We start from the raw sequence: 23,261 nt of genomic DNA on the forward strand, positions 1-23,261 counted from the left end.
GACACAGACAGACAGACAGACGACACAAACAGAATAAAAATCTCCAGCTGAGGCTACAACATAGAAACAAAACTCGGGCAGCTACTCCCATCAGTCTTGGAAAGAGATTTAATGACCAAGAAAATGCTTTTGGTATCTTGTGATGGATTTACAACTTCAAAATGCAAAAATAACATGCATATAATCACAGACTTAGAAGGCTGAAGCAGGAGGATTGTGGGTTCAAGGCCAGTGGAGGATATAGGATATAATGAGGTCCAAGCCAACCTGAAAGATAAAGTTATCTAAAAAGAAAAAAAAGTACATATACAGATCTGTAAAAGACAAACAGAGAAGATGCTAGACGAACTACACAAATGTTTCTCAGTGATTATTCCTTGACTGAGGGCTTATCCCTAGACTTTCTCATACATTATGCATTGTCTATGGCAAACAAGCGTTTCTCTGTTAAGATAAAAGCAGAGGCAATGGCTGCCCAGCTCAGGAATGACAAGGCTTCTCAGGCTTCCTAGGCTCTCAGTCAGGTCACAGTCTTGGAACAGCTCCACCAATGGCTGGGGCTGGAAAGGACACAGCTAGTGAGCCTCTAGGTGAGTGAGGGAAGGCGTCTTGGCTTCTGCCTTTGGGCTTCCTCCTCCAGCTTAGATGAACAGTTGTCCCAGGATAATCTTAATGCAAGGACAGGAGGTGAAGAACTGACTGGGGACAAGTGTGATATGTGTGCGTGTACATGTATGTGTAGAGAGTGCATGTGGAGGGATGGAGCTGGGTCTGGCTCAAGACTCATTGAACAGGCACTATTCCCAATTCTCCAGACAGCCACTCACGCACACATGCATACACGCATGCACGCAGGCTTCTATTACCTGACTAAAAGAGGCAGGAAGTGTAAGAAGTGGGGTCCAGTGACTCAGGGACCCTTGGTGGTCAGGTTATGGGCCAGTGTCTAAGAAATCTCATCCTATGCAGGCCTGTGACTCCTAGTCAGGCCACTGGATACCAAGCTTCTCTGTGGGCAGGATGGGGTGACACTACCTACTTTCTAGGTGGTACCAATTAGGTTCTTGGCACCGGGTGGCTTTAAAGACAGAGGCTCTGTGCCATGGCTGAGCATGCATCTGGCCAATGTCTCACCAGACACAGCTCAGACATAAGATGACTCTGGACCAGACATGATCAGAACACAAAACTGACTTGGCTGGGCTTATGCTGTGTTCTCGTTCTCTTCCTCCCTCCCCCTCCCTCTTGTTTTTTTGGAAACAGGATTTCTCTATGTAGCCCTGGCTGTCCTGGAACTCACTCTATAGACCAGGCTGGCCTTGAACTCAGAGACCGGCCTGCCTCTGCCTGCTGAGTGCTAGGATTATAGGAGTGCGCCACCACCGCCTGGCTTATGCTGTTCTCTTAAGGGCTGCTGTGCCCACCACAGTTGGCTGTTTCCACCAGGCCACCACCTGCCTAGCTATTAAGGTCTTCTAGTGGACAGTAGATGAAGGTATGGAGGAGATGTGGGAAGCTGGTCATGGCAACTCTATCCTCAATATTTGGAGGACAAGTCCAGAAATTCCATTCCTTAGGTCTTTTTTTTGCTTTGTTTTTTTGAGACAGGGTCTCACTATGTAGCTCTCTGGCTATCCTGGAACTCACTGTGTAGACCAGGCTGGCCTCAAACTCAGGAGATCCATCTGCCTCTGCCTCTTGTGTGCTGGGATTAAAGGCATGAGCTTTGATACAGGAAAACAGGCCAAAATGAATACAAGGAAAAGTGGCTCCCGATTGAGTGTGACAGCAGGGAGCCTCTCCTTCTGCTTCAGTCCTGCTTATTCCATGGGCAGCATGGAGGAACTGAGGGCCCAGACACGGCCTAGAGCCCAGAGGCCCCGCCTCATAGAGATGGAATGTCCGTGGAGCCAGGACAACTAAATGTGCTAGGTCTCCACCAGAGATGACTGTTGAAGGACTGGGGTGAGCCCCCGAGCACAAGGTAGCTTCCCTTACCCCATGGGGGCCCAGAAGGCCACAGGGGCCAGTGACTGGACTGAGAGTCCCTCAGGAGCTCTGCTCCTCCTTCCTTAGAGAAGTCCCTTCAGTGACACACTCGGCCACCTGATAAGGCCCACTGCCTAGCCTCCCAAGCAGCTGGATGGGCAAAGGTCAACAAGCATGTAAGTAACCTCCGAGAAAGCTCCTCAGGAAACGTGTAGTCTCTTTTGTCCCCTCCCCTCTTCCCGTTGGCCACAGGGCAGACCACTGGCTGGATCTCAAGCAGACCTATGGCGGTCTGGCCTGCTCGCCTCCAGATGCAGTTTATGAGAGGAGACCCGGGACTCTTCCCACTTCCCCCCGCTGTGTTGTCACTCCAAGCCCTGCAGCCCCATTTTCCTGGCCCACAGGCTTTATGCTTTGCTGTACTTTCCACTTGGGCCAGACTAAACTGACCAACGTGAACTGCGCAGGTGCAGCTTGGGTATCACTCAGGCCCCCGAGGCCGTCCCTGGCCTGCTGCTCACTTGGAATACAGGACACGTCTCCACACCTCTAGACCTGCCACAGGCTGTAACCTGTGGTTAACATTTTCCAGTTCAGGGCAGCCTGCTGTAGACTCCCTCATCCACCATGGCCAGCTCAGTGTCCCTTATTCAGATAAGTAAATGTAACTTCAGATAAATACATACGTTTACCCAGTTACCTCCCTCCTTGACTTCAGACCAAATACACAGAGACACTGGAGTGTGGCTACTCTGGTGACCAGGCCCTGTTAGGCCCACACACCAGGGCCTAGGCTAACCCAATAGGGCTTTGCTGTGCCAAGTTGGCCTTACCTTTGCCGGGGGCTTTGTTCCCTCCCAGCTGCGGGTGTCCATAGATGGAGGGACTTGGTAGATGTCATGCCCTATGCCAGCGGAAGGTGGCACCTGGTAGATGTCCTGGGCTGGACTTCCAGGCCCTGGGGGCACCTGGTAAAGGTCTGTGGCCGGGCTGGGAAATGAGTGATGAGGTGTCTGCTTTGAGAATGTGGATACCTGTTTGGCTGGGGGTGACTGGAACTGTGGGTTGGGCCCAGGGGCTTGGTAGAGACCTTGCTGAGCCTTGCTGGGAGTGGGTACCAGGTACACACTGTCAGGCTGGGGCTGGTATGCAGTGGGGAGCATGGGACTGTACTGGGAAGCCGGGGGCACCGGGGTATGGACCCCCTGAGGGAGGCTGGGCTGGGGCTGGGGTGGAGTGGCAGGTGGGCCTGGCCCAGGCCCTGCTGGCTTCTTGTCATACATGCCGACCAGGATCTTGAGGCGGTTACCAGGGACAATGCCCTGGCGCCCATGCAGCGAGCAGAGCCACCAGCCATCCAGGCCCTGGGTGTCCCGCTCCAGCACCGTCATGATGTCACCCTTTCGGAAGGAGAGCTCATCCGGGGACTCAGCTACGTTGTCATAGAGGGCTTTGGCCAGCACGTTCTGGGGAGAGAAGACATAGGTGGACATGAAGGCAGGAAGACAGGCACAGGCCTCACCCAGCTCCCACCTATTCCAGAATCAGTAAGTACCCAGCTTTAACTTCCAAAAAGAGACTTAGTCGCATCTGAAAATAGCAGGGGGCCTTTGCCCTCACTGCTTCTGCCTGTCACCAGCAGCAAAGCGGAGCTGACCCCAGTCTATCTTTTAGTTGAGCTAGGGCCCCTCAAATCCTCGACAGCAGCAGCTGCTACCAGCTGCCATCAACACTCCCGAGATGGCTCTTTATATGTGACTAAAAACCATTCCTGGGTCGGGAAAGACGGCTCAGCAGTTAAAGGGAGTTTCCTGCTATTGCAGAAGAATTGAGTTTTGTTTCTGGCATTGACAGTGGGTAGCTCACAACCTAGATCCCGGGGACCCAATGCTCTCCTCTGTACTCTGTAGGTACCTGTACTCACTTGTGCGTGTATACAGACACAGAGACACCACATATAATTAAAAATAATAAAATCTTTTCAAAGTTCCTTAAGTCATGTGACAGTCTGTACCAGAAAAGTTAAGGATAATGACAATACAGCCACTAAGTTACCAAAGGATAGTTCAGCAGAGCTGAGAAACTAATTTGACAGTTTCTTAAGATAGAAATGGGGAGTGGGGGGTTCCCAAGTTCACCTACCAAAACGCCAGTAATTAATGGAGAAACTTAAAAAACTGCCCCTTAAGCTCAGAAGAAAGCAAGATGTTCTCCCCATTCTAGCTCCAAGGTTCAGACCCTGTGTCCAGGGCATTGCAAATCTCCAAGAGGAAGAAACTGATGGGGTGAGGGAGGACCACGCACATCACAGGGGACAAAACGGTCATCCTCTGCAGACCACATGAACATCTTTGTAAAGTAGAAGAATCCAAGTAGACGACTCAGCAATCGATGAAAACGTCACAGCAAAGACAGAACAACAGACGTGTTCTGCAAACTCACCACGCACACCTTGCACAAGACTGGAGAGGACAAAATGTTTTTACTCAAGTAAAAACTTGAACAGAAGGAAAAATGTGCCAAGTTCCCAGTGAGACAACCTTAACACTGTACAGTGTTCATTTGCCCATACTTTCTTAGTACAGCAGCCTGCCCATCATCATGGTTTCACTTTCTGTGGTTTCAGTTAGTTACCTATGGTCAACCATGGCCCAAAAATATTAAATGAGAAATTCCAGAAATAAATAATCCATAAGTTTTCAATTATCGGCCATTCTGAGAAGCATGACAAAATCTCCTACTGGTCTACTCCACCACCCTGGGTCCAGCACATCCATCCTATCTGTATGTGCTACTTGCTTATTATCCAGGCTAGCAGATCTGCTCAGCTACTGCAGGGCTTACTACTTTGAGTAAGCCCGACTGTGATGGCCCCAAAGCACATGCACACACATAATAATTCTTACATATTTCAAATTTGCCAGAGAGAAGCTATAAAGGTGCTTCTGCTAAGGGAAAATGTCAAAGTTAATAATTTATGGTTTTAGAGAGACCAATCACATACCTTTTATTATAACATATTAATTGTTCTACTATTGTTATGAATCTCTTACCATACCACATTTATAAATTAAACTATTATAGATGAAAGCCATGTATGGCACAGCAGGCCTTTAATCCCAGCACTTAGAAGGCAGAGGCAGGTGGATCTCTGTGAGTCTGAGGCCAGCCTGATCTACATAGTGAGTTCCAGGCCAAATAGGGATATATGGTGAGAACCTATCTCAGACAAAAAGAAAAAACAAAAACAAAAACAAAACAAATCTACTATAGATAGACATGTATTGGAAAAAATATAGTATACAGAGTGTTTAATACTAACCTGAGCTGGGTGGTCGCAGTACATTCCTTTAATCCCAGCATTCAAGAGGCAGAGGCAGACAGATCTGTGAGTTTGAGGATAGCCTGGTCTACAGAGTAAATTCCAGGACAGCCAAGGCTATACAGAGAAACCCTGTCTCAACAAACAAACAAACAAACAAAACTAATCTGAGGTTTGGGGCATCCTTTGGGAGTCTTGAAATGCACTCCAGAGACTGAGGGGAGAATAATGTGAACTCAGTATAATTTAATTGCATCATAATAATTCATCATGATAAAAGTGCCATAAGGCTTTTTTTAAAAAAAAAAAGGAATTCTTTTACAATGAAATGGAGGCATAGAGGCCAATAAATAAACAAACCACTTCTAAAAGGCACAGGCACTCTTTTCTAGACATGAGAACAACTCTAAGCAGGACAGGGATGGGACAGGACAAGGGCTGGGAAGCAGAGGGAAAAGGCTAAGACTCCACAGAGAGGAAGGCAGGAAACTCACTGTAAGAAGGCAGCCAATGTGGACACTGACCTTGGCATTACAGACTATCAATCAGGACTCAAATACAAATGGCCTAGTGCTAGGACAAGGAAAGTTAATAGGAATTTGGAGTTCATACAATCAAAAAGGAAAAGATGCCAGGTGGGGGTGGTACACCCTTTTAGTCCCAGCACTCAGGAGGCAGAGGCAGGCAGATGTCTGTGAGTGTGAGGCCAGCCTGGGCTACAGAGCAAGTTCCAGGACAGCTAGGGCTGTTGCACAGAGAAGCCTTGTCTCAAAAAACAAAAAAGGGTACAAGACCAACAGAAAGCCCACAATATATAAAAAAGTCACCCAAGGGAAGTCAAATGGATGCTTAGAGTTCCAGCAGGAAGAGACACTGAGGGATTATGCCACACGGTCCTTCCTGCAGGTGTCCTGGTATTTAAGGAAGTGGTGCAGGCAGGAGTATGCACAGGCTTTACTGATCTTAAGAGCACTCAGCACCAGGGTGCTTGCCCATCACATATGGGGCCCACCTGTATTGACCACGGAGCAGTGAGAGGGTAAAGGTGAGGCAAGGCAGCCCCGCCCTCCTGAGTTAGAGTAAGAAACAAATGTGTTATGGGTCAGAACTTAAAGCTATACCCACCTACAAAGCAGTACCCTCCATATGTCAAAGACAATGGTTCAGGGACAGATCCCAGGCACATTACTAATGTGGGTGCTTCTGGGGCTCCAGGAAGAAGCAAGAGGAAACCAGGAGCATCAAGCAAGGGAGAGCAGCACCTCCCATCTTTCCTGGAGCTCCCTCCTGTCACCTGTCACAGCTACTACAACAACTGGGTTCTATGTCCTTTCCATGTCAGACACTCCCAGAACAGCAATCTGCACTTCATGTGGCCCAGAAGCCAAGCAGCCTGTGCTGGAGCCATGTGACTTGAGGCAGGAGGCCATCAGTATAGGAAACAGGGAAGAAGGCACAGGAAGCCCGTGGGTCTGCTGTCACTGCCTCCTTGCCCAGGAGCTGGGCTTAGAGATGGCAGAGGGCAGGAGCAAGGAAGGAGTCTGGGCTAGGTGTGGCTGGGACATGGTCTGTCCTCTAAGAGCAGCAGAAGACTATATGTATGCTTCAGGAGGGCTGGTGGCAGAGCCTGATTAAGACCCCACTGGGCACTCAAGAAGGTCAGATGCACCCTTCTGGCCTTCAACCAAACATCAATTTGACCTACAAGGTCCCTCCTAAGACTCTGGGTCTGAAGACACAAGAAAGATCTAGACTTGAAAACAGGACCTGGGTGGGCTCTGGCTACTTGCTGTATGGCCTTGCCTACTGAAACTCAAGGGGCAGAACTGCCCTCTGGCCGGGCTGCTGGCAAACAACCTGCAGTCCCAGCACTTGGGAGGTGGAAGCAGAGAATCAGGAGTTCAAGGCCTGGGCTAGTGAAACCCTACCACAGGAAGTCAAAGCTACATCAACCAAACAACCAAAAACATCCCCACCCTCTGGACCTCACCTCCTTCATGGAACCAATTAGGAGCTGGAATTCAGGCGGCAGGAAGGGCCATACCCTAGGGACAGAAATCCAGAGTGGGAGCTCAGGCTCTGAGGAGAGGGGTCCCAGGGAGCTACCTCTGATTTCTTTCTCAGGCCCGCCACACTAAGAGGTATCACCAGCTGTCACCTGTTTCTCCAGGACATCTTGAACTCTCCAGTCCCAGAATGGCAGGGGCAGAGGAGCTAGGAACCAAAAAGAACAAGTCCGAGGGAGAGACCAAGTAGGGAAGACACCTAAGGAGGGCAGAGCCCTGAAACTGCCACAGTTCCTGTGCTCTGTCTACACCAGTTACAGAAGGTTTAAAGTGCACTGAATAAGCTGGGCACTGAGTACACCAGTACTTCCAGCATTCAGAAGAGACTCTGAGTTTTAGGTTACTTTGATCTACAGTGATATCCCCACCCCCTCCAAAAAAACTCCACAATAAAACATCATTTGCAATTTTAAAATGAGGTATCAGAATATCACTAAAAATACTCAAGACAATAGGGGTGGATATTCTCTCATTTACAGAATTTTTCAATAAGTGTTTCTTATTCTGAAGTTGAAGGGAATTAACCAAAATTAAATATGTATGAAAATGTCATAAAAATATCCTGTTACTCTGAAAGCTAGGGTTTTTTTTCCCTTTCTTTCTTTTCTTTTCTTTTCTTTTCTTTCTTTCTTTCTTTCTTTCTTTCTTTCTTTCTTTCTTTCTTTCTTTCTTTCTTTCTTTCTTTCTTTCTTTCTTTCTTTCTTTCTTTAAGGGAAGGAAAAAAAAAACGTATCTAGGAAAAGAAAACAGTGGGTCACATGCCAAGCCCTGGGTCAGGATGGAACAGAGGCAGGGGTCCAGAGGCCAGAACCCCTGGAGGAGCAGGCCGGGATGGGAACTACCTTACAGCCCACCAGGCTCACAGTCCCATCCCGAAGCTGCAAACACGAGAAGCAAATTTCCCAAATATGGTCTGCAGCCGGCCTCTGGGAATCACCAGGCCCACCCTCCCTCAGTGACCCCAGAACATCAAGCCGCCTGGCTGGGTCCCCTAGCCCCTGCCCTGGTGACCACAGGAAGTGCCAGCAGAGTGAGTCACAGGGAAATTCCCTCCAGCCAGTCAAAGGCGGGTGGAAGTGTAGACAGAAGGGCCTGCTCCTGAGTCCCTCACCTCTTAGGATTGCTGTGCAGGGAAGGCTCAGAGAGGCCCCACTGGGCGGGTCTGGGGACGCCAGGAGAGAGCTAAGGCATAAGGCTAGAAGCATCTGCTGGAGGGAAGGTTCAGTAAACAAGCCAAGCAGAGAGGAACTGCCCAGCCCAGGTGAGCCGGCAGGGCTTCTGGCCTCCCAGATGCTAGCTCTACTTAAAACCCATATTCACTGAGTGCCTGCCAAGTACGCCTTGGCCAAGTAGGGTTCTAACTGTATAGTCAAGGGCAGCTGGAGCCGGCTGGGAAACACCTCATGGACTGGGCACGTGGCATCAGGAGCCTGGCACCAGGAGTTCCTCTGCCTGTGTCAGCTGCTGTGCTCTGGCCAGAGCCCCTGTAGCAGCCTCTCTCCTGCCCAACCCAAGTCCTAAGCACTGCCAGTGCCTGACCTATCGACTTCTTCAGCTGGCCCAGCAAAGGCCCTCAGCCTCTCTGCCTCCCGAGTTATTACTCAAGGCCACAGTGCTCCTTCCCTCTCTCAAGTCACTAGGCAACAGTTCAGCCCCAGACCAGCGTCCAGCTCTCCCTCCCACTGCTATGTGACCTTGGGTAAGTCCCTTCTCCCCTAAACACCACACTGTCACAGCTACAATGACAAAGCAGCTTCAGAAGACCCTACGTCTGTTTAACAAGATTACCCCGGCTCCTGCGCTTGCCAAACTCCTAAAGCAGTGGTTCTCCACATGTGGGTCCTAACTCCTTAGGGGATCACATCAGATATTCACATTACCATTCATTAACAGTAGCAAAATTATAGTTATGAAGTAGCAACAACAATGTTACGGCTGGGGTTGGTCACCACAACGTGAGGAACTGTATTAAAGGTCTGGTCGCAGCACCAGAACGTTGAGATCCACTGTCCTAAAGACAGTGCACACCCACCCTCTTGAGGCCTGGTCAGCACAAAGCTTACAACTGCAGCGGGCAGAAAGACATCCAGCAATAATCTGCCCTGTGGAGGAGTGTGGCTCAGTGGCACACTTGCCTGGCTTGTGTGAGGCTCATGAAAGCAATAATTTTCCAAGAAGGGGGAAAGTGGGGTGCCAGAAGTAACGAAGGACAAGACCTTTGCATACACTCGGCCTTCCTTCCTAAGGAAGCAACACTCGAACTGACTCCCTAGCTGAGTACATAGGCACAGCAAAGGTAGAATCCAAGGTGCTGGAGCAGGAGCAGTGAAGGGAGACTTCTGCGACCCCAGAGTGGCACAGACAGGGGCTGATTACTGTAGGATTCCATAGCTTATTCCTCTGTCATCCCGGGACCAATAAAGGCCACCCAAACAATGGCTTTCTACAGCCAAATGAGCCCACGTGGGTCCAAGTCCACGGCAGCCTGAGCATGCCCACTGCAGTCACGCTTTCTCCCCTAGCAGTCTCCCACGGGACTGTCATGACTGAAGCTGGGGAGGCAGGCGGCTTCCTGAGCCCATTTCCCAGTCTCCCTCAGCTGAACAGTTGTATGGCTCACGCTATGCTATATGTGTTGTCTCAAGCTCACAATGGCTACAAGTGGGACTCTAAGAGATGCAGAGCCAGGTTACAATTACCTGTACAGACAAGTGGTTCTCAACATGTGGGTCACAACCCCTTTGTCAAACTCTATCTCCAAACTATTTCATTATGATTCATAACAGTAGCAAAATTACAGTTATGAAGTAGCAACACAAATAATTTTATGGTTGGGGGTCACCACAGCATGAGGAACTGTATTAAAGGGTCACAGCGTTAGGAAGGCTGAGAATCACTGGTCTAGACGATGGTGCCGGTCACATCCAAGACACCACGGAGGCTACTGCCTGGCTTGCCAATCTCTGGCCACCTCACTCTGGGAACCTACTGCTGCCTCCTACATCTACAGACCCGTACCAGACATCATCCCCTTTCCTTCTTCAGGAAGGCCCATGACTATCTGAAGACACCCATTTCCCCTTGTGCCCACCTCACATACTGCCATTTCTTGTTATTGCCTAATTCTTGTTCCTAACTCAAACATGGGAAGCACAAGTCTATCTTCAGCAGAAGCCTGGGTGCCAGAGCACCAGGCTTGTCGTAAGAGGAGCCACAGCAAGTGCCTGTTGAAGTCAGTAGAGCCAAGACGACCCCTAGCTTGATGTCAATGTTCCCTATTCCACACAACATCCTTGTACATGGGAGGACGGTCCCACAGGCACTACCTGGTTGAAAATGGCCCCCATTGTGTCCTGGGACCTGTGAAGGCTTCAGACCCAACAGGGTTCAAGCTAGCCTTGAAATGCAGAACAGCAGAGGGAGAACTGATGTGACGGGTATTCTTCTTAGCTCCAGCTGCCTTGAGGGGAGTCCTGGGAGTACTGTGGGATTCCCTAAACCCTGACGATGGGGCAGGGTGCAAGCTGGTGGCTTCAAGTGCTGAGAAGACACTACAGTTTCCCCTCCACAGAGCCTTCAAGCAGTGCCAGCTGCATGCAGTTGGCACTAACTAACCAAAGGACACCCTGCATGCAGGCCCAGGTCCAGCTGGTTCATACTCATTTGCACAGCAAACCATGTTCTCAGCAGCCCTAAGCCAGCTCAAGATGGGAACCAGGTGAATCAGAAAAGGAACTGGGCAACTTGACACAACCAGCAGGTTCCTAATGACAACAAGAGTGAATTTTACCCTAGGTCACAGGCCGAGCTCCTCCCTGCCATGTTCATCTCCCTTCATCTTCAAAACTACCCCAGGACACCAAGAATTATGTCTATCTTATCTAAAGGAAAGCAGAGGTTCAGAATGGATACACCTGTCTGATCCAGAGACAAGGAACAGTAGAGCTAGGTCTAAGGCTCTGAGATTAAAGTGGAGTCAGGGATTCACCAGAAATGCTGAGCTTCACAGAATCCTGGAGTGTTAACTGCACAAGCCTTTCCTACCCTGCTCGTCCCACCCCAACGCATACACACTGGCTCCCACCCCAAGCACAGAGCCTCACACACAGCAGGCACTAAGGAAACACTGGCTCCCTTCATACTCAGAACCACTGCAAATGTGTGCCAAGATTATTTCTGGGATAATCTGTTTGCTTGTCCCAAAGCCACCTACCCAGTGGCCAATGGACATAGGCCCAGTGAATGGGTGCCCAACTGGCAGTCATGCTCACCATTTGTCCTCACTCATGCCCAGGTATCCACCTGGAGGGTCATGTAGCCATAGACCACTGACTAGGGACCTGGCAGCTCTCCTTGCCCCAATCCAGGATCCAATGGAGTCCCGAGAGATGGCACTTCTTTTCCCCTCCTTCCCTATCCTGACCAGCCAGCTTTGACAGCATCCTGCCCTAGCATTCCCATGGACAACTAAGTAGCCAGATCATGTCCCTGATACACTGATATGGAGCAAGAGTGTGAGAACCATGCTCAAAATGGCTTGTGCATGAGCCCCACATTCCAGAGCCATCCCAAGGGAGCCACAGCTCCAGTCTCGCCTTCCTCAGGAGTATGTCCAGTACACAGGCAGGGAGGGCACAGTGGGTAATACCAGCTCCATGTCTGACACTCTGCAGCCAGGGCAAAGGTCTGGAAAAGGAAGGAGTGAAAGCCCACCCGCAGAGTGTGGCCACTGCCAGGGATTCCCCTACATACACATACACTGTCCTTGGTTCTAGTAGCAGCAGCTAATGACTGTGTGTCCAGATCCAGCTCTGGGCCGGAAGCAGATTCCTGTTCCAACTCCTGCCAAAGTGTCACAAGTACTATACCTTTGGGAGTCTGGGCAGAGGTGTAGTGGCATAAGGAATCCTCCTGCTGTAGATATGGCATCTGCAAGCCCCCATCACACCAGGGAGGGTGGAGATACCTACTGCTTCCTTCCCTGGCCCCGGGATTCTAACAGAGGATTTGTGAACCTATCAGTAGACTGGCTCTAGTTCATCTTTGTGATTTGGTGCCTTAGCAGAGTTTAGCTTAAGACTGACCCTTCATTTCAGGGACAATATGGGATCCAGAATAGAGGCAATCCCCATCCCTGACTCTGCCATCATGGAGAATCCAGAGATCAGAGCAAAGGGACAGTAGGATCTTAGTACGAGGCCTTGGTTTATTCATTTTCAGATCTTTAGTCTCCTGGGGCTTTGACACTCTATAGCCCTAAATAGGCTTCAGCAGCTCGTAATACAGTTCATCTTCCTGAGCAGGGACAGGGGGATAGTATCACAGAAGGTGTGGTTCTCCAACTTACAAAACACACCCCCTCCACTCTCTACCCGTCTCACAAAGGCCTGACTTTGTAGCTCACCTAGAGATGGGAGGGTTACACCAAGATAGACGTGGAGCCTTGACTCTTCTTAGAGATCGGAGGACCAGACAAGGGAGCCTAGCCCCATCCTCTGGGTCTGAGGCCACCACATAACCCCTCCACGCTGGGAAGAAAGGCTATCTGCTGGAGAGTGATCCTCATCACCCACCTCCCAGTCCCCAGTATCAGGCCTGATTAACACTGCCTCTTTCCAAAGGCCTCCCTGCCTGAGCAGGTTGGGCTGGGGCAGGGTACAGAGAATAAAGCTGTCCAGTCTTGGGGAAAAATTGTGGTGGGGCCTCCTGAAAGAATGGATGCTAAGCCGGGCGGTGGTGGCGCACGCCTTTAATCCCAGCACTCGGGAGGCAGAGCCAGGCGGATCTCTGTGAGTTCGAGGCCAGCCTGGGCTACCAAGTGAGCTCCAGGAAAGGCGCAAAGCTACACAGAGAAACCCTGTCTCGAAAAACCAAAAAAAAAAAAAAAAAAAAAAAAGAATGGATGCTAGCAGAGGACCACAGTAGAGCCTGACAGCTACTCAAGGCCAAGTTCCCTCATCCCAGACAAAGAGTGGAGATCATAAATGGAGCAGTACATACAGACCAGGTTCAAAGGACTAACTCACCCTCTCTCTCTCTGCCTCAGTCTCTACACTTATAACCTTGCAACCAGGATGGGGAGCAACAACTGGTTCAGGGGCCTTTCTTGTGCAGACAGATTGCCTTGAGACACTGCCCTAACTTCATTCCTTGGCCAGACACAAGGAGATCGCACAGCATTCACTCTTGCTCCGCACAACCACTAATGGCCAGAAGCTCCAGTCTTCCTCCCCTGACCAAAGGTGACTTTGTTCGCTCAACCTGGACTGCCTTACGTTGCCCTGCCTCCACTCAGCTTCCAATGGGTTCCTTCCTTGCTCAGGGCAAAGGGGAGGTGAGTGCTGGTGCCAGGAGGGTGTGCCGGCAGTTCCTCCCCAACGGCTCCCTTCCCTAAGGCACCACCTGGCTCCTGATCCTCTAGGCACCCACACCTGCTATTCTGGCCCATCAGCCCTAGCTAGTCACACCATCCAACACTCCATCCGAGAAAGGAGGGCGTGTCCCTGGAGCAAGACAATTGGAAACTTTCTCACTTAGCAAGGAACGGACACATGGTCGTTATGTGAAGGTGACCAAACTCATAGCAAACCCTAGATCGGGAGCGTCTCTCAACCTAGACCTTTCTACACCGCAGAGCTGTGAAGATAAGCTGCTGCCCTCAAGGGGATTCTCCCCAAATCCCCCCAGGTCCTAACCTGTAGCGGCTCGCCGCTCGCCTGCAGCCCTCAGCAAATCTCTGCTTCTCAGAGCCCCGCAGCATACCACCTCGGGTTCAGCCTCAGGCAGCCCGGCCCGTGCCAGGACCCAGGAGCTGCGGACGCCGAGTGCGACACCAAAGCTCCGTGGGCTGCGGGCGGGGGGTCGAAAGGCTGGCCGAGGGAGGAGCGACTCGCTAAGGCGCCGAACTGACCGGTACCTCTGCGGCCGGAGGGACGCGCTGGGCCCGCAGGAAACGTCCTCCTCCCCTCCCGCCCGGCCCCGCGCCCACACTCACCAGGTACTTCATGGTGCCCGCCGGCCAGAGGCCGCGCCGCCTGCCGCCCGCGCCGCACGTCTCAGCCGCCTCCTCGGCCGCCCGCAGCCGGTCCACTTCGCCCCGCCCGCCCGCCGCCGCCCGCCGCCGCCCGCTCCCGGCATGCCCAGCCGCGCTACCATTGGCCACCGCGGCCCCCGATGCAAAAGAGACGCTGGGTGGGCGGGCCGTGCTGGTTCCAGCCCGGGGGAGGTCCCCGCCTCCCGCGGCCGACGGCCCGGCTTGTGAAGGTCCTCTGAAGACGCCGCCCGGCCCCATCGCTCTGCTCCGGTGCAGCCTCTCCTATCCCTCCAGATGCCGGCCTTCTGCCTTCCTCACCTACCAACCCAGGAGTATTCCCTCGTGTGTCCGCGGCATCCGATTCAGACCTGAATTCCCAGGCAAAGTGGAGGGAGTATGCCCCAAGAAACAATTACTAAAAGCAATAATAGCGCACGACTGTAGACAGGCCTTACTGTGTAAGGATACCAGGAACCCCGCGTGATGGTTCATGCCTAAGGATCCCAGCAATCGGGAGGCGCAGGCAGAAAGCCAGCCGGGGCGACAGAAAAGACCCCAGGGTTGGCCAGCTACAGCCTGACCTGTTGCAGTTCATAGGCAGCAACAACCCCTGCCCCTCTGTATTCCTCGACCGTATAGGATTTCAGCTGGTTCCCTGAAGCCCACGGGGAGTGAAACCAGGGCTAACTACGTCCACTCCACAAATGCCTCTGGCCACTAAGCAAGGAACTAGAGGCTTGCCAACTCGTGCTTCAGTTCTTCACTGAACTCGGTGAAGGTTCCGGAAGCAGGGTCTCCACGATCAGGTCACAGTCATGCCCTAGGAGGACCCCCCACCCCATTCCTGAGTCCTGTCCAGACACAAAACTCGTGCCCAGCAACCTACTTGAAACCTGCTCCAACTTGTCTATTTCAGGAACGTCGAAATGTGCACATTGAGAACGAGGGAGGAGGAAAAGCACCCGGGGAAAGCAGTGGACAGAGCCTCGGCTCACCTCAATGCTCCTTGCTAGGTTTCAGGTCAGTAACTGTCACCCAAGCAGCAAAATCTGGATGCCGCAAATCTCTGAGAACAGACTGCTGGGAAAACTGGAATGAAACTTTATTTCAGACCTCACAGGACCCTGACCAGTCCGCAGTCCCAGCCCCTCACTGCACACTATCAGGCAGCTTCTGATGCCAAGAAGCAGTGAGACAGACCCACTTAATTTCAGCATAAAGTTCTGGAGAAGGTGGGTAACACACACACGCTCAAAGCCAACCTCCACAGGCATCTGTGCAGACTTTCTCTCAGAGCTCCTTCATCAGGGGCTGGGCTACAGCAGCCCAGAGAGTGCTCACAAGTCCTCGGGACACCTGGTTAAACCAGATTCCTGGGTCGTAACCCTCCTGAAAAAGCTAAAACACCTGCATTTCCCCAGGGTGTCTGGCTTAGAAACCGCCGGCCAGAGCTCACAGCATGGGGGAGGGGAGGGGCAAGGAGAAATGACCCAGTGTCCTGGAACATTCTCTCCTGCTGGTCACCATGCCCTACTCCTCTCTCTCTCTCTCTCTCTCTCTCTCTCTCTCTCTCTCTCTCTCTCTCTCTCTCTCTCTTTCTCTCTCTCTCTCTCTCATCCTCCTCCATCCACCTCCATCCAGCTACTCAGTGGGTCCAGGCTAGTGGGAACATGCCTAAGCATTTGTCCCAATGTGTGGGGTTGAGGGGTCCTCAACATGTCACTGGGTCTCTACCTTGAGGGAGGAGCAGGATCCAGGAGTCACTGCCAGACCTGTAGGGCTCCAAGGGGATAGACAGCCTCTATTCCACCCCTGGCCAAGAACCACTTCCAAAGAGCAAATGACGGAGAGTGAACAGAGCAGGCATAAAGTGACTTGCATGAGATAAGGCACACAGCCTCTCCCCTCCCGAAGTTTGGGCTGGACAGGGAGGCAGTGACTAGCCAGGACCTTGGGAAAGGGAGACCCTCCTTTCTCAGGAACAGATTAAAGTGGCACTGGGGGTAGGGCTGTGGTTATGAGTGTGGAAGTGGGGGAAGGGAGCTGGACTCAGGCATTTCAAAAATGTGCTCCTTTTCCACTTAAACACCCCCCCCCCCAGCCTGTGAGCCTTGGAATGGCATTTCCGCTCTGGAAACAAGACCCCAGGACTGACACCCCACTGTGCTGTTGGGGGTGTGGCGCTGCTTCCCAAGCTACTGGAGAAGGAGCACCCATTAGGCTGGTTATGCTGCGGCGTTATGTGGAAGGGCGCTGACAGGGATCCTGTCTGCACACATCTGTGGCCTCTGTGCTGGCCTGAACACACGTGCCCTCCCCAGCACCCACACATGCCGGCTGGGGACACATGCTCATCTCATGCCCACGGCAGCCTTGCAACACAAGCTTTAGTGCTGGCCCCACTTTACAGGGGACGGAACTGTCACACAGCAATCCATGTACAGGAAGGACAGGGCTGACATCCCGAGGAGGATGGATGGTGGGGATGCTAGACCTTAACCTACACGGACCATGCTGCGGTAGAAAGGGCACTTGGGGACAAGGACACTCCAGGCTAAAGCTAGAGACCTAGGTCACATTCGGGGCTCCAAACAGACAGGTGTCTGAGAGCCAAGAAATCCCTCCTCTCCCATACCCCCCCCCCAAAAAAAAAAACAAAAAAACAAAAAAACAAAATAACAATGACCCTGCATCCAGCACTGGGGCCAGCACTCCTCCGAAGTTTAGTTTCATTGATGAGGGCTGTGTGTAATGAGGTGGAACCTTAGAGGTGGCTCTTGTGGGAAGAGCTAGCCTGAGACCTGAGAGGAAACCAGATTTTTTTTTTTTTTTTTTTTGAGACAGAATTTCTCTGTGTAGCTTTGGAGCCTGTCCTGGAACTCACTTTGTAGACCAGGCTGGCCTCGAACTCGAATTCACTGAGATTCACCTGGCTCTGCCTGGGATCAAAGGCGTGCTCCACCGCCTGTCTGGAAACCAGATTTTTGCCTGAGCACACAGACAGACATAGGCACACGCTGCAGGCACACACAGGGACGAGCACACAAAAGTGCAGCTCCACACAGGTGCAGCATACACAGACAGGCTCAGACACACAGGTGGCTCTGCAAAGGAGGCGCTGGAAGAGGGTGCCGCTGCAGAAAGACTGCACAGGCATGGCCAGCCCACAGCTCCCACCCTCCAAGACAGTTGTCAGCCATCCCAGGAGTGGCCTGGAGTCTCTGCCAGCTCCAAGATGAGCTCACAGGATGCAGGGGGATATCACTAACCTCTGGGGCATGGAATGGGCACTTGCATAGTAAACAGAGGAGGCCACTCAACTGCCAATTACTGCTTGTCCTGGACCCTACTGAGAACAGCCTGGGATAAGGTTGGAGTCTTCTGGCCTTCTGAACCTCAGAAGCAGTACAGGCCCCACAGAAGAGCTATCACCACTTAATGCCCTGTAATGTCCACTGCAGCACTTACAACGGCAAAGAAGGGAAAGGAATAACGGAAATACTCAACTCTAGGGGAACGCCTGAACAAGCCAGCCCCTCCAGGAAGACCATGCAGCTACAAGAGAACCACTTCCAAAGAGCAAATGACCGAGAGTGAACAGAGCAGGCATAAAATGACTTGCACGAGATAAGGCACACAGCCTCTCCCCTCCCGAAGCTTGGGCTGGACAGGTCAGCTGATGGCCAGCTCTGGGAGCGGCAGTGGGAAAGGATTTCCTGAGACCGGAGGTGAGCACTGCAAGCCCCAGGGACAGGAAGACATGTTGTCCCTACAGGGCCACCAGAGCTGTCGCCTTCCTTTTGAGAGGGATCCTCACAGTGTCAAGCTCAAAACTTGGGCAAGGCTACAGGGACCCTTTGACACAGTCTATCACATCAGTCAATCCTCACCACTCTGGGGACCAGGAGATGGAATGCCACCATCCAGAGGCTCAGAGGGCAGTGCCTCTGCCAGCTTACATGGCCAGGAAGTGGCAGTGGAGCTTACATCTGTAACTGCCCATTCATCAACCCAAGCACGTCCCTACGGGAAAGGACCCCAGGTGACCTCAGCACAGTGTGGACTCCTAGGGCAGGTATTGGCGCTGTTAGCCTTAGAGCTTCCCTGTGCTCCAAGGCTGGAATGACCAATGAGAGAGAGCATTCACTCCTCGTTACTTGTAACTCTGTAGAAAGGTGGGCGGGGCCCTACAGCCTGGAGCCAGATTCTTCCTGGTCAGCCACATCCGTTGTCATCCTTCCTGCGAGTCCCCATGGACTTGATGCAGGGCTAGGATTGAAGGATATGAGGTCCCCGCTATGTAGGGACAGCCCAGGGGTGAGAAGGGTACAAACTGACTGAGGCCTCCCAACAAACTCCAGGGTATGTAAAAGCAGGACCCCACAACTCCTCACAACTCCTCCTTCTCCCTCCATGTGTGGTCCTGGACATTTTCACATCTTCTGCGGCAGTGGCACTTTCAGAGAAGTGCTTCTTTCACACAGGACTTCCCTCCAGCAGAGGCCTCACTGGGTGCTGGCAGCCAAGGGTGGGCTAGGACTGGGTACTATTGCTCCGTGTGTGGACCAGAGGCTGGGGACTAGTGTGGCTGCCCTTGTGGCTGCCTCTGGAATCTGACTCTTGCTTCCTCATCCCCTCCACATTAGGGAAGAGTCAGACTAGCAGAGGAAACCTGTCAAGGAGGAGAGGAGCAGGGAAGAAGGACCCGGGAAGCATGGGACAGGTCCCTGTCCCTGGAGAGAAAGCTCAGGGGCTGGTAGCTGCCCTACTTCTGTCTGCAAGGCTGGGTGGGCAGGGACAGGGTGTGGTCAAGAGACCTCACCAGCTGAGCCATCTGCTCTCACTCTCCCATAGCAACCAGCAGTTCAGACAGAGGGGGTGACTTCACATGCCATCTGCTACATGCCCTCAGCAGCTTCTACTGAGCACCAGTGCCCACACCCACAGATAACCACAGATGGGCAGAGAACAGGGTTGTCAGTCACAGGGGCTGGAGTCAGTGAGCTACAGGGCCAGCAGGGTCACAGGCAGCAACCCAGGGATTCCAGGGTATATAAAAGCAGCTAGCTCCTTCCTTGCAAAGAAACATTGTGATCCCACAGGAATCTATTTCAGCCTACACAGCAGGGCCCCATCTGCCTCAGGAGAGCCAGACCAAGGCCTCATCTTGACTAAACCTACAGGAACAGGAGCCTTCACAAATGGCTCCTCAGCTGGTCACTGCACCTCTCAGAGCCTCAGTATGCATATTGTTAAAGGCAACCCTTACCAGCAGCTGGGTCCACACTCAGGCACTGATATGGATGCACAGGGCACTCGGGTGTGTCTCAGTGCCAGCAGCATACCCACATCCCATATCACTATACATCAAGTCCCACCCACCTTCCCTTGGACCACCCCCACAAACACAAGTGCACACCTCTAAGCCTATTCCCCAATCAAGCCTTCCCTGCTCTCCCTCTTCCCTCTCCAGATGTTCTGAGATTCCCCATGTTCCCTCAAAACCTGATCTGAGGATCTGGGTGCAATTCCTCCTTGGAGTAAAGCCACACCAGATCCACAGCCAACGCTGGGGTGAGCAGGTCTTCCTTTGAACTGCACTGGGGTGGCTGGTTATGTTCCGCACCTCTTCCATTTACACCCACGGTCTGAGCGTGAGATGCATGTCAAGTGTTGTGCTGTGCTAGGACACTGCCATGGAGAGAGTCTCATCCTCAGAAAATTGACACTGGGGCTGAGGAAGGTGGGCATGCGCAGATAATCACAGCTGTCTGTGGTGATGAGATCTCAAAGAGGGATGAGGGGTTGTTCCATGCAAGGGGTTTGGGAGCTTCTCTGTGGAGCTGACATGGCAGAAAGTGTGTGAATCTTTGCAGAGAAAAATCACAGTGAAAACTGACTTTAAAAGCACAGGCAAGTGAGCTGCTTGGGAGAGGAGGAGCAGACTCAGGGCTGAGGTACTGCAGGAGGGGCTCTTGGCAAGCTGCTCCCAGCTCTGGCCTCTGGCCTCTGGCCTCTGGCCTCTGGCCTCTTGAAGGGTACGGGGTATCCTGGACTTGGGCTCTCAGAGTTGAAACAGGAGTGGCTTGGTAGGATGTCTGGGTCAGTCCCAGCTGGGGAGGGTGGAAAGGACCAGTCAGCTTGTGTCCAGGATTTATCTTCTCTGACCTGCTCTCCTTGCAGCCCTCCAGCCAGGACCCTCAGGACAGAATGAGGCCCTGGGAAAATCACAGGTGACTCAAAAGCCTGAAGTTAACCTTTGATGAGCAGGTGGGGGAATGCAAACTCTCCAGGTCCTGCTGGGGAGGCCGTGAACAGGGAGGACAGTGGTCTCATCGCATTCTGAGCAAACAGATCACTTTGGTAGATACAGTGTTTGAGGGCATAGACTCCTCTGAGCGTGCATGATTAGATGTCATGTTTTCTTTTCTTTCTTTTATTTTTTTGTTTGCTTTTGGAGACAGGGTTTCTCTGGCTGTCCTAGAACTCACTCTGTAGACCAGGTGGAGAGATATACCAGGTTTTCTTTCTTTCCTTTTCTTCCTTTCTTCCTTCCTTTCCTTCCTCCCTCCCTCCCTCCCTCCTTTCTTCCTTGTTTGTTTTTGTTTTTTGAGACAGGATGTCTCTGTGTAACCATCCTGGCTGTGCTGGAACTAGCTCTGTAGACCAGGCTGGTCAGTGGGAGTAAAGGCGTGCACTACCACCGCCCAGCAGATACAAGGTTTCCTAATTCCACCAATATACCAATGTTCTCATAGTTAAAAATCCACATTAAACAAAAGCAAGAGACAGCTATCCATCAATAAGAGGATGGGCTAAATGTATATCCATAAAGAGAATAGTATTCAGCAGCCAAGAAGGAACTAAACAGTGATGCTCTCCATGTGGATGGCGGTTTCTATTTTGTTGACTGAAAGAAGCCAGAACTAACACAGAATGAACAGGCAAGTCTAAGACAGAGAAAGCAGAGTGGTGACTGCCTGGTGGGGGCCTCTGAGAACTTTCTGAGGTGATGATGGCATTCCTTATCCTGATGGAGGGCTTCATAAGCCCAAACCTTCCCTGTTGTACATTTAACACCTGCACATTTCATGATGTGTAAAAATCTACCTCAAAATAAAAATCTCAACAGGTCAAAATGAAACAAAGCACAAACAAAAAGGATTCATGATGCTGCATAATATTCTGAAAGACCCCAGGGCAGGTATTAGGATCCTAAACCCACTCCAGGGTGTCAGGGAACTTATAGTTAATTTCTGTGCCCACCTAACCTAGGCTTTCTGGAATAATGTTCCTCTATGCTCATTTACTACACAGTTCTGGAGGTTTTGATGGTCATACACTATTTGTGTCTTCCGCTATAATCTGTTTCAAATCCTTCTTGGAATTTGGCAGGTTTAATAATAAAATTCCTGAAAGGCCCCCTTAGCCTCCAATCTCCCCCCTAGAAAAGAGATTAACTTTAGAGCCACAACTTGTGACCATCTCTCCTGCCAGAGTGGGTGTCTCTCATCACCTCTGCTGAGGTCCTGGCTCTCTTTCTTGGATAAGGAAGACGATGTCTCAGCAAACAATGACTAAGAGCACACAAAAGCAGTGGGGGCCAGTGAGAATCAAGGGCACTTGCTGGGCAAGTCCCCTCTCTGGGGCTACATAAAGGTAGAAGGAGAGAAATGACTCCACGTGTCATCCTTTGACCTCTACTCTGGGGTTTCTCTGTGTAACAGCTCTGGCTGTCCTGGAACTCAATCTGTAGATCAGGCTGGCCTTGAACTCACAAAGATCCACCTGGCTCTGCCTCTCGAGTATTGGGATTAAAGGCGTGCACCACCATGGATGACAATGGTGACAACAAGGACAATGATCCAAAAGAGAAAATAAATGATGAGGTTTGGCCAGGAAACAAAGCAAGCAGGCAGCTATGTAGAGGCTAAGTCCGAGGCTTGGACACGGAAAAGGTCCTTGAGGGTGGTGGGTAGGAGGGGGCGTAGCTGACTAGAAGGAGTGGCCTGGAGCTGCCCAGGGCCACTCACCCTTCCAATGCCATCATTAGCACCTTAAGGTACTGGGATCTGCAGATGGGACTGAAGTCCTGCCTGGCTACTTCCAGTGCTAGACCATGCTGCTGCAGATCATGCCTGAGGACAAGGCTGCACCCCCGTGGCTTTCCGTGCATGCAACCCTGTCCACACAGAGAACACAGCAGCAGAGCACCCAGGCGGCCTGAGATGTGGTGGGCTAGCCAATGGCGCCATCAGAAGCCACTCTGTTGGAGAAGTGAGGACAATGACCTGCCCAAGTTATAAGAGGATGGAATTCAACAGTCTGTGCAGAGTGGGGGGGGGAGGCCAGGGTCATCTCACCACTAAGGCCTTGGCAGGAACTGAACCACAAAGAAAAAGCCACTGGAGAGAGACAGGGGTCAGGAGCGGATCCCTGGATATCATACCTGCCGAGGTATGGGGAGAGGCTGGAATCAGTGACTATCTCACAGCAGCAGCCACTAGACAGCCTCTTATGAAGAGCTGCATGCATTCCTTGCTGACCTCCTCCAAATGCTAGGGCTCAATGCATTCCCATACCACCCCAAAGGAAACTGAAGCATGAGGTTCTGTAACTCACTATTGTAGAATTCAGCAAGGTCCCTTCTAGAGCTCGTAGCCCTGATCTACCAAAACACTGTCCCCATCCTGAAGCAGCAGCTTCTGTGATTCCCCACTTAATCTTCAATAAAAGAGACTGGGAAAAAAAAAAAAAAAAAAAAAAAAAAAAAAAAAGCAACAGAGCAACAGCCATTTCGGGACTGGAGAGATGGCTCAGCAGTTAAGAGTACTGACTGCTCTTCCAGAGG

At 51.7% G+C, this 23,261-nt stretch overlaps 1 protein-coding gene across 7 annotated transcripts in view; it reads right to left on the bottom strand.

Moving 5' to 3' along the window:
- Nucleotides 1-23,261, bottom strand: part of Bcar1 (BCAR1 scaffold protein, Cas family member) — a 38,535-nt gene that overhangs the window by 8,675 nt on the left and 6,599 nt on the right. For 3 of the 7 annotated variants that reach the window (XM_006974082.4, XM_006974081.4, XM_076572178.1), the window contains one exon: nucleotides 2,823-3,455. In XM_006974082.4, the coding sequence (XP_006974144.2) occupies nucleotides 2,823-3,455 (633 nt within the window). Of the gene's footprint in view, nucleotides 1-2,822; nucleotides 3,456-7,301; nucleotides 7,357-7,469; nucleotides 7,522-14,072; nucleotides 14,478-23,261 lie in introns of those variants that run through there. The other 4 variants (XM_076572175.1, XM_076572176.1, XM_006974080.4 and 1 more) reach the window with 4 other exon arrangements.

Source organism: Peromyscus maniculatus, chromosome 5 (genome assembly GCF_049852395.1).
Source record: "Peromyscus maniculatus bairdii isolate BWxNUB_F1_BW_parent chromosome 5, HU_Pman_BW_mat_3.1, whole genome shotgun sequence".
Lineage (NCBI taxonomy): Eukaryota > Metazoa > Chordata > Mammalia > Rodentia > Cricetidae > Peromyscus > Peromyscus maniculatus.